Source organism: Xiphophorus couchianus, chromosome 20, assembly GCF_001444195.1.
Source record: "Xiphophorus couchianus chromosome 20, X_couchianus-1.0, whole genome shotgun sequence".
NCBI lineage: Eukaryota > Metazoa > Chordata > Actinopteri > Cyprinodontiformes > Poeciliidae > Xiphophorus > Xiphophorus couchianus.
The window spans coordinates 5534487-5545451 of NC_040247.1; the positions used below are offsets into that span (position 1 = coordinate 5534487).

The 10965-nt window shown below is 35.9% G+C and overlaps 2 protein-coding genes across 4 annotated transcripts; both read left to right on the forward strand.

Annotated features, from left to right (window-relative positions):
* The first annotated feature begins 48 nt into the window (after positions 1-48).
* Positions 49-1711, forward strand: tshba (thyroid stimulating hormone subunit beta a). Of its 2 annotated transcripts, XM_028003283.1 has the most exons (3): positions 49-501; positions 608-806; positions 1307-1711. In XM_028003283.1, the coding sequence occupies exons 2-3, from the start codon at positions 645-647 to the stop codon at positions 1583-1585; spliced, it is 441 nt and encodes a 146-aa protein (XP_027859084.1). In that variant the 5' UTR covers positions 49-501; positions 608-644; the 3' UTR covers positions 1586-1711. The 2 variants fall into 2 exon arrangements, with proteins under 2 accessions (XP_027859084.1, XP_027859083.1); XM_028003282.1 differs by having other exon boundaries at positions 49-806.
* Positions 1712-5724: 4013 nt separating this feature from the next.
* On the forward strand, positions 5725-10489 carry slc25a55a (solute carrier family 25 member 55a). 2 transcript variants are annotated; one of them, XM_028002560.1, is made up of 10 exons: positions 5725-5881; positions 6517-6628; positions 6800-6925; positions 7243-7298; positions 8341-8431; positions 8510-8628; positions 8733-8928; positions 9038-9192; positions 9266-9341; positions 9434-10489. In XM_028002560.1, exons 2-10 carry the CDS (start codon positions 6609-6611, stop codon positions 9591-9593), a joined length of 999 nt encoding a protein of 332 aa, XP_027858361.1. In that variant the 5' UTR covers positions 5725-5881; positions 6517-6608; the 3' UTR covers positions 9594-10489. The 2 variants fall into 2 exon arrangements, with proteins under 2 accessions (XP_027858361.1, XP_027858362.1); XM_028002561.1 differs by lacking the exons at positions 5725-5881; positions 6517-6628 and having other exon boundaries at positions 6845-6925; positions 7629-8431.
* Positions 10490-10965: the final 476 nt, after the last annotated feature.

Genomic DNA, 10965 nt, shown 5'->3' on the forward strand with positions numbered 1-10965 from the left:
AGGATGTGTTATTTGAGTGTTCCCTTTATTTTTTTGAGCAGTATATTTGCTGACATCTGTTTTTAACTCACACCAACCAAAAACATAATTCAGACACACAATAATGCACACAAAGACATTATTGCATCTTAACTTCTGTTAATTTTTAATCCAAAAATGGCTGATTTGTTTTGAATAAAGTGATTAAACCCGCACTTTGACTTATGTAACCCCTCATAGCTTACACATTGTTTCTAGCACAAGATTTGTGGCACTTTGTGACATCTAGTGGACACTGGATTAGAGACTGCTTTCGGACAGAATTACATTGTTGTTTTCATTATGTTATTCATTAAGAACATCAATATGTTCATGTCATCTACAAAATGGGCTAAAAGTTCAGTGCACCTCTTTCGTCACAGATAGACGATAATAGCTTGGATTAACATGGATTAGATTATGTTTGTATATATATCTATACAGTTCATCTAGAATGTTCAGACTCAGAACATTACTAGATCTGTAAGTGACTGCATCTCTTAAACTTGATTCTTTTGAACAAAGAAAAGAAAAGTCATTTGATGTAATCCTATGTTTTTTGCTTTGCTTGTCTTTCATTACTTTGCAGGAACAAACCTGGTTAAGGGTAAACCACCTGGCTGAAAATGGAGACATCAGTGTTCAGCTGCTGGGTTCTTTTTCTGCTGATTTATCCAGTTGTTCCCATGTGTCTTCCCACAGAGTTCACATTGTTCGTGGAAAAGCCAGAATGTGACTATTGTGTGGCGATCAACACTACTATCTGCATGGGAGTTTGTTTCACAAGGGTATGTATTTCTTTGTAGTAACAGAGAAAATGCTTGTAATTTTACCTTGTGAAAAAGTAACAGTTTGTCGCATAGATGTCATATAATGTAAACCCCAAGATGAGGTAATTTACTCAGAATTCTCAGATTTCAATTAATTCTGTATAAGTTTAAAAATAAATTTTTGATCAAAATGAGTCAAAAATGCAAAGAGAAAATGCATTTCCTGACTGTGTTGAGAAAAATAAAAATGGATTAATTACTTCTGCTATGACCTAAGTCTATTAGTTACAGTCTCATGCATAGTAGTTGTGTAGTTTTTGATTAATCATTCTGACAAAACTTTTGTTGGCCAGTTTTCTAGTTTACTCATAAATTTGGTAAGATTAGCTATTACTTCTAGTATATTATTTGGAAACTCAAATATAGATACAAACTCTTTGTATGTTTGTGTCCCAGTTAAATGGGTTTTTCACAGGTTCATTCATCAGTTGTTTCCCATGTGTTTGTGTATCATACAGGACAGCAACATGAGGGATATTTTCCGCTCACGCTTTGTTGTTCAGAGAAGCTGCACCTATGATAAGGTGGAATATCGCACAGCCATTCTGCCTGGCTGTGCTATCGACTCCAACCCTGCATATACCTACCCAGTAGCTATCAGCTGCCACTGTGGTGCCTGCAGAACTGACAGGGATGAATGCACACTCAGACTCAACAGCTACGATGCTAACTGTGCTAAACCAGTCAGGCGCGTTTATCCTTATCCTGGTCAAAGCAACTACATGATCCCATTTTAATTCTTCTGTTTATGTAAGAAAATAAAGGTTTTTACTTCTTATCTTATAATAGACCATTGACAGTTTGCACTGTTTCATTCTATTTAATCTGATTGTTGACTAATAAAGTTATAGTTTGACGTCTCAGTTTACAGTGAATTCCACATATTTTTCTTAGCATCGTTTCCATACTGTCTTCCAGACTTTTATTATTTACTGTTAAATAGATTCTCTGAATACAAACCAATTAAAACTTCATCATCTAAATGGCTCTCTGAATCAGATGTCCTTGAGTTAATCACATTCTGTTTCTTACCGTAGCTGTGTGTTCACTATATAACAAACCCAAGGCTGTTTGCATCAGCAGGTCACCTCCTGATTCTATATTTACAGTCAGGCCTCTGTTTTTTTCCACGACACCTGTGAAGTCATTCAGAGAAGTATGTGATTGTTGACACAACTCTTCTTTTGAATGGGATTAAACAGGCAGATATAAAATCTGAAAGACTTGGCACACTGTTTACAGGCTATTCTAAACAGCACATTGAATATGTCTGTTTGTTAGCAGTGTCTATATCTCACCCTAAATGGGGTTTATGCTGGTAGAATGTCCACAAAGGGAGTTTCAGAGACAGCTGGAGAGTATAAATAGCTCAGAACTTTGAGTGAGACAATGTTTCATAGAGTCATCCTCTGGGGTGATGTGACATTGGTCTTTCATAATCACTGATTATATGAAGCTTTTAAATATATTTTCCTAAAACATGAGGATATTTTAATGCTTTTTGTTGGTTCTAAATCTCAGAGATTCTCACAAATTTACTTAAATATAAAATAACAAAAGCATTTAACTAAAGGGCCCCAAGTTAGATTTCCAGAGTGTTCCTGCTTTGTTAAAAAGAATTTCCAAGAGCCAAAATTGAAAGTCTACATTAACTTTGTTAAAGATGTATATTAGAACCAGAAATTAAATCCAGTTTATAAGAAAATATGGGCTAAAAACTGCTCTACAAAGTGTTTACAATGACACACCCTGAAAACCTGATCCTCTGTTTGACTTTAAATAAGCACTACATTTAAGTCTTGTGACACAGGAGAGAGAATATTTGTGAAGTTACTAGTCTGACTCATGTAGATTTTAGAATGGGTTCTCTCAAAAAGTCATATACAATGGAGGAAAAAAGAAGAAATGAAAATAGGTATGGCCATTTTGATTTTTAACATCAGGATATCCCAGAGGAAAAGCTAACAATTGATCAGTTTCAGTTTTATTCCGTTGGCCACTCATATTTTATTAAAAGAATTGCAGGTGGAAAATTATTTATCTGGGTATAAAATTATCTGTACCTGAAAAAAATATTTACCATCATCAAAGTAATCAAACCCTTCTCATCATTGCTGGCGGTACTTTGGATGTTTGTATTGGTATTTTGATGTTTTGTCTTTGTGGATTGTCACATTGTTTAGCTCATATTCAAGTTGTGACTCTGCCTGGGCTCCTCCAACATGTTAATATTACTTCCAGTCACAGGCATAAAGTTAGTAAAAATAAAAGGTTATTTCAAAACAGAATGTGCTGGGTGAATGAATAATATCTGAGGTTAGCACCCAAAATTTGTGTGTCCTTCTCAGACAGCAGGTATTAGTGGAGATTCCTACAGTATCTAAAAGTGGAATGTAAAACAGATCTCAGCTGCCAGCTCACCTTCACTTAAATTATGGCACTTTGCAAACCCAAGCATTAGCCAAAGGGTTTTACAAAGCAAGCAAAACAGAAAAGTAAAAGAAAGGATAGATTTTGTTCATCCTACAATATTTCATAATATACTGAATACTTCTTCATAGATTGCTCTTCTCACTTTCTTTTCCTGAATCACTACTGCTCCAGTTAACATTGGGTTTGTTTATTTGTTTCTTTGTTTGTACTCACGACCAAGTGTGTTTGTTTACAAAATCCCACAAGAATATAAAATCAAGTCAAGTTTATTTGCATAGTACATTTCAGTAACAGGGCAGCTCAAAGTGCTTTACACGATACAAAGACCTATAAAGACCTACAATTACAAATATCTGTTCTTTTTCAAGTTCCAACAAGTTGAGCTAGATCATCTCTCTCTTCCTGAATCTACTTCTGGTGAAACACTGGAGTACAAAGGAAGCACTCAAAATAAAACTGGCTCATAGGATTTACAAAGTTGTTCGGATATGACTCTTAAACCTAACATGTGATAGGTCACTGTGGCTTAGACTGGCTGGCTGTAGTTGTGTTTTATAAACCCTAGTAACCTAAAGGATGAAACAGAGATTCCAAAGGAATTTGCTTGCCTCAGCACTGCACAGCTATGTGGTGAACATGCCGATCACTTTTTCAGTCAAACATCATACACTTTTGACCGTGCAAAGCAGTGACATGTTGAAACAACTCCTGACAGCTTACAGTGTGCCACAAGATTAGTATTACATTAGGAATATATATTTTTGATCCTGAGAAATGTGCTCTTGGTATTTGCTTAGTGAGTAACACCTGACACATGTAAGCGAAAAAGTAACAGATTATACTTCCTTTAGTCAGTCAGCTCCTATTTAAAATATGTTAAGTTGCTGTAATAGATAAAGACTCTGACATTTGGCTGCTGAGCTACATTAGATACTTTTTAAATTTGTGAGAACCAAAAATTTCAACATGCAATTTTATTTAATCGGTAGAAACAAATCTGTGTAATTGCATGCTTGTCAAAAAGGCCAAAACTTTAGCAAAGATTAAAGTATTACTGCACTGCCTGCCCCAATATGTTTTTAATTTATCAAGGCTTTAATCTACTAAAGCCTTAATTTGATTTTTTTCCCCCATACGTGTCAACTGGTTGTCTATTAATGCTAATAACTGATTGAAGTTGATGCCAGCTCTGCAAAAAGTACTTGCTTGACTTGCAAATAGTGTGCACCACTCTGTGTTACACAAGCTTTTAGCCTTGGGTTATATACATAGAACCGGTTCCTGGTAATTTCTCAGAATATTTTTCAAACCTTTCCAGAAAAATCCTCCTGTGTTTAGCATTCAGCTTGTAATATTCCAAACTGTTTCCAGTAACCTAAAACAGAAACTTTTCTAGAATTTACCACATTGCCAATCACAAGTCTCAAGATACATGGTATTCATATTATTTTAAAGAGGAGATATTATCAGTGTTCTAGCAGTATTTATTTATATACTGAGTATAAAGAAGATTTTCTGTAAAATTCTAAACCTGCAAGCACATCCTCAAAACTTAAGTTACATTTCAGCACCTATGAAGAAATATAGTTTTTTAATCATTCTGGCAGAGTGCAAAAGAAGGGAAGGACATAGATTAGTACATTATATTTAAAAAAATCAGTACTGGAATTTTCAAATAAAAGTAATGCTATCCAAAGCACCAAGTTTTTTTTTAAAGATATATACAAATACCCCTTATGCATTAAATCAAGATATCTATCGTTCTCATTTACACTGAAAGTTGAATAGTGAAAAGGAAGCAGGGCAAGAGTATATAGTCTTGTTAAAATAAGCCTATGATACTACTATTACTATTCTTGAAGGAATGACAACTTTATTAGCATGGAGACAATCCTTAAAAAAATTAATAAATTAATACATTGATCTGAAAACAAAGTGGCGCTTCCATAAGCTTTATTTTGCATAACTACACAAATTTAAAATGTGAGTTCTTTAAACAAACATGTTTTGCTTAAAATAAGTACATTTCTAAAAAATATAAGCTGATCCGGAGTAGCATAGAATAGAGAACAGAAAGATCTAGTTCCCCTTTGTGGATCCATCAACACCCACGCCTCAGGGCTCTTTAGCCATGACATATTTAGTAGGACCCAGTTAATCTTCGCCGTGACCCAAGACTAGAAGTATGTTAAGAATGAAAAATATATTTTGAGAGTCTAGCCCCAAGCTTTTCTATTCCTGCATTTTAATTGTAAATTAAATTTTGAGCTTTTTAAACAATAGATTCTTTTTTACATGTAACCCCAGCCATCTGCCTCGTTCCAGTCAGTCACTCGCTTGTTCCACTTTCCGGGCTCTGATTGGCTCAACATTTTAACTGACGGATCGATCGGCCAATAAGGACGAAACGAGGAACGATATCTGAACTTTGATTGGTTGTCATTAAGGCGTATGCCGTAACAGTCCTTGCCATAATAAGACCAGTGGAAAGTTCCAGTCGGTCTATTCATTGCTGTAAAGCGGAGGTGAAAAGTGGTTGAAAGCGAAATACACTTTAACGGCTTAAAACTTTTCTAAAATCTGCATACGACAATTACTTGGTAAGTACCTTGCTATATTTACGTTTTAGCGAATCAAGAATTGATTTTAAATAATCGAATTTGAGTTCTTAGCTGTCTTCTTTAGTTTGGCGGACTGTGATGGTTTGAATGGATGCTTTACGTTACTTGCCAGAGTAAAGTATATTGCTGTTCTTTATACCAAGCAGCAAACGCCGTAAGGTCTTAGTATTGGTTAGTATTGTTTGCGACCATGACACGTTTTCAGTTGCTCTGAAGTAAGAAAATTATTTGCTGTCAAACTTTTATTATAATCTAATGCCGGAGAAGGAATTCAGTTATTGAAATTATTAAGTAAACTTGTCCTTCTAATTTAGATAGGTGCTTTATAAAGACACTTTCCTTACGAAGAAACGTGTTTTAGATCTCGAGTTATCTAACTTTTAGCCAGTAAATTTCTGTAAAATTTCTATGGAAGGCTGGAATGCCCTTTTAAGGCGTTCCGGGATGTAAATAGAACACGCCCACGTTGCGGTGAGTCGGTACATCACAACCATGTGACTCTGAGGCATATAGATAAGTTTAAACCCGCAGCTCTGGGTGGGTGGGATAAGTTCAGTGTTTAAAAGTCTGTGGCTACTCAGGATTCTGTTGACTTTTTGCTTTTATCTCTCCAGGACACTATTTACCAGCTTAACGGCAAACACTTGATTCTACATTTCTCCATTTTTGCATCTTCTATCGTCACTGGTGACATATAAAAGTCAGCATGTCTCAGCAGCAGATCAGGTAAGTCTCATTCACTGTTTTCCTGCTCCTCATAATATTAACCTCAACATAATTATCTATAAAAAGTAATCTTAGAGTTTTGCTTTGTAATATTTTTTTTATTTGGACTATTTTAAATAAGTAATGTGTTCATTGCGCTTTAGTAAAACAGTTTTCTGTGTTACCTTTCAGCCTCCCTGCCAAGCTCATTAATGGCGGTATTGCCGGCATTGTTGGGGTTACATGCGTCTTCCCCGTTGACTTGGCTAAGACCAGGTTACAGAACCAAAGAAGTGGGCAGCAAGTCTACAAGAGCATGTAAGTATTTATAGCTACAATCTACACAACACTGATGTGTGGTCTCTGTGTTTAATCTGGTGCTATCCTTTCTAATTCCACAATGACGCATTAATGGAATACCAGTCACCGTGTCCTGACCTGATGGATTGTGACAGCTTCACATTGTTGACACAGTTTTTTTTTTCTTTCAGGAAGTCGTTTAGCTCATTTGGGTGGAATTTTAGAGCCCAAACGAATATTCTAGAATCTTCTGTTCCCTTGTGCAGCAAGTTTATGTAATGTTTAAAGTTAATGCAAGTTTAAAGTTAATGTTTCTTTGTTTTTGTTTAATGAAGGATGGACTGCCTTGTCAAAACTATTCGATCAGAGGGATACTTTGGAATGTACAGAGGTAAGATTATACACCTGATTATTAAGACGCTTTAGGTTAGCACATGTGGAAGTTCCATTTTTATAGGATTAATTTTAGGAAAATGGTAAGCTCCGTGTCTAGCTGTTGTGCAGTAATTCTATTCTTGGTTTTTGAAATAAAATCAAAGTAAATGTCAAAACCAATTCCAATTTATTGATGCTGTTAAACACGGTACCACACACTGTGGGTTTTTTTTCTTTTTAAAAAAAATGTGTTTAAATCTGCATTAAAAAATAGGAGAACATTAGGCTAGGCGTTTGCTCTTGTGAGGAATGCTGTTGTTTGCATCTGTGTTTTTCCATATTACAGACTTGGGTCCCCCTGGGATATTGAAGGCTAGCCGATAAGGCGCAGCCACGCTGGAGGCAAATATTAATGGTTCTTACAATATTGCTCTACTTAAAACTATAGGCTCAAGTTTTATGTTTTGCCATCTATTCTGTAATTTGACTTCTTGTCATTAACTACTTGGTTGTCTCTTCACTGTCTTGTCAACCTGTCATTGCTTGTTCTTTCCTTGACTATAACATTACATTCTTTGTTTGATCTTGCAAATTAATCTGGTCTGAACTAAAGTTTTTTTGTTTTTTTTTATGTTTTAATACAACATTATACAACAGATAACTTTGCAAGTTTGTCCAAAGTCTGAAATATGTGTATAGTGTTCAAGTCAGCCTGTCTTGTCACTAACAACGTTTGATTCATTTTCTGTGTTGCAGTTAACATGTTTACATACTTTATTTGACTCATTTTAAAAAGGAAAAACTTGTCTGAATTTTAGACTTTAAGTTTGTTTTATTTGTCTTTTACCATTCCTTTTCTGCCTTCTTGTCATTGCCTTTAAAACAGTGCTTAAGTGTAATGTTTCATGAGATAATGTGCTTTGCCAGTTATTGAATCAGCTTTAAGTTGAGTTCTATTTTATGAGGTTATAAAAAATATTGTCAGGCAATGTTCTTTCTCTGTTATTGGAAACTAGATTGTGACATCAATGCTAATTGTGAATTTGTTTGTTCCTTAGGGGCAGCAGTAAACTTGACTTTGGTTACCCCTGAGAAGGCCATCAAGCTGGCAGCTAATGACCTCTTCCGCCATCACCTTTCCAAGGACGGGTGAGTGAACTTGTCTAGTATCTGTTAGAAATTTAATGTGTCATGACTTATGTCTGACTCATTGTTTTCTGTTAACAGAAAAGGCTTAACAGTACTCAAAGAAATGCTAGCAGGGTGTGGTGCAGGCATGTGCCAAGTTATTGTTACTACCCCCATGGAAATGCTCAAAATCCAGCTACAGGATGCGGGCAGAATTGGTAAGAAAACCACTAAGTAACGGAGAAGGTACTTCATCCTATAACCTAATTTTTGAATTTGTAATGTTTTTAATGTTTTTTTTTTTTGTTTTTTTTTGTTCAAGCGGCCCAACAACAGAAACCAGTGATGATTTCTCCCACAAAGCTGGCGGTGACAAACACGGTGCTGAGCCGCTCGTACAACTCCGGCCCTGTGATGTCTGCACCAAGAGCCGTGTCTGCAACGCAGATTGCGAAGGAACTCCTGCAAAAACAGGGCATCCAGGGCCTGTACAAGGGCCTGGGGGCAACACTGATGAGGTGAAGCTCATTTTTATTCAAAAACAGCTTTTTTCCCCCCACTCCATATAAAAGAAAAAAATCAAACGTTTAACATTTACTAATGAAGATTTTGTTCTATTTCTTTCAGGGATGTACCTTTTTCTATTGTTTACTTCCCATTGTTTGCAAACCTGAACCGACTGGGCAAACCCAACCCCGCAGAGTCATCTCCCTTCTACTGGGCCTTCTTGTCAGGGTGTGTTGCAGGATCTACTGCTGCGGTTGCAGTCAACCCTTGTGATGGTAGGTTTCGTTTCATCTGTTTGTCATCAAGTACCAGTAGCAACAAGTTTTAAAGGATATTCTCTCTTTGCAGTGGTGAAGACCAGACTGCAGTCCCTCAACAAAGGAGCAAGTGAGGAGAGCTACAATGGAGTTATGGATTGTGTGAGGTAAGATGGCACATTCTTTCTACACCATCACCTGATGCATACTTACCTCGTCATACTTGGCTCTAATTATACCCATCCTTTTGTCTTGACAGTAAAATTATGAGGAAGGAGGGGCCGTCCGCCTTCCTGAAGGGGGCAGGCTGTCGTGCTTTGGTCATTGCACCTCTGTTTGGAATTGCACAGGTCATGTATTTTGTTGGTGTTGGTGAATATATCCTGGACAACTATTCTCCAAGTTTCCCATCTTTCTGAGCTGCATCAGCAGGCTATCTACACACTGGGTCTGGCGTAACTACTGGCAGCTACAATCAGTTTACAGCAAAAAAAAAAAAAAAAAAAAAAAGCTTCTGACTCAGAAGCTTATTTTTTTTAAATCATCTTTATAGTTTGACAGCTGTGTCGCATACTTTTGTGACTTTGAAACCAACTGAGCCCATTGTTTACACTTGAATCTGTTGACCTTTTTAAGATGGTGGACTCAGAATTACTGTGTTCATCTGTCCTAGTCCCAAAACATTCATGTCCGTATTCCCTCTATGAGGGAGAGGAACTCACTCAGACCTCGTTTTGTGTTTAATTTTTCAATTTTGTAAAAAAGTTATTATTATTATTTACAGGTTATCTTTATTATTTTATATACATTTTCCCCACAGTTTCTGTTTATGTCTAATCATACAAAGCCTTCCACTTAGAAATAAGATTTGTGATGGCTAAATATATGGGGCTCAGTTTATGCTTTAATTCTGTAAATGTGTTATGTATTCTGCTATTTTAATATTTAGTTGTTTTATCGGATTGATCTTGAGCCTTCCTACTGGTGTGGGACCATGAAGGTTACCAAACCTTAAAAAGCGTCCTCATACAAAATTCTGTTATTGTTTGCATGTCCTTTACGAAACTTGATATTATTATACATATTAAGTTTGTGTTCATAATTGCCCTTCAGACCTCTACATTTACAGACCTATATTATTGTAAATATCACTGGATTATGTTGTAATGGAGTAGAATTTTATTAATTGGGTTCTTGGAGGCAGCATTATTGACTTGAATTGAACATTAATACTGTGAGAGATGACTGTTACATACTGTCACTATGATAGCTTTTTTTACACATATCCATTAAAATGTTCTTTTCATTCACTTTGGTTGCATGGTGTACTGTTCTTTTTTCTTTTTTTTTAATGCAAATATTTTTCTTTAGTGTAAAAGTGTCCTTACAGCACCCCTAGTGTGTTTTTTTTCTTGAATTAAAAAATCTCACCTTTTGTGTACATTTGTTAAGTTGGATTGATCCTTCATTGCTGGTGAATAAGTTATTGGCACCACTGCTTATTATACTTTGTAGAACCCCCTTTTCAACGCTTATTCTTCCAGAAGACATAAGGTTGGAGTATAAACAGTAACGATACTTTTTGTCTGGCCGTTTTGGGTCTCTTCAGCCTGCCCAAGAAGTTTTCACCAAGAAGAAGTTCGTGGCAGAAAGTTGAATTTTTCTGGTAAACTATATTGAGTTAGGTAAATATTGCAATGAAAGACCTCAAAATTTTCATTGTATATTTAAAATGTACTGGAATTGGCAGTATTCACGATGAAATTAATTTTAACAAGGACATTGGAAAAT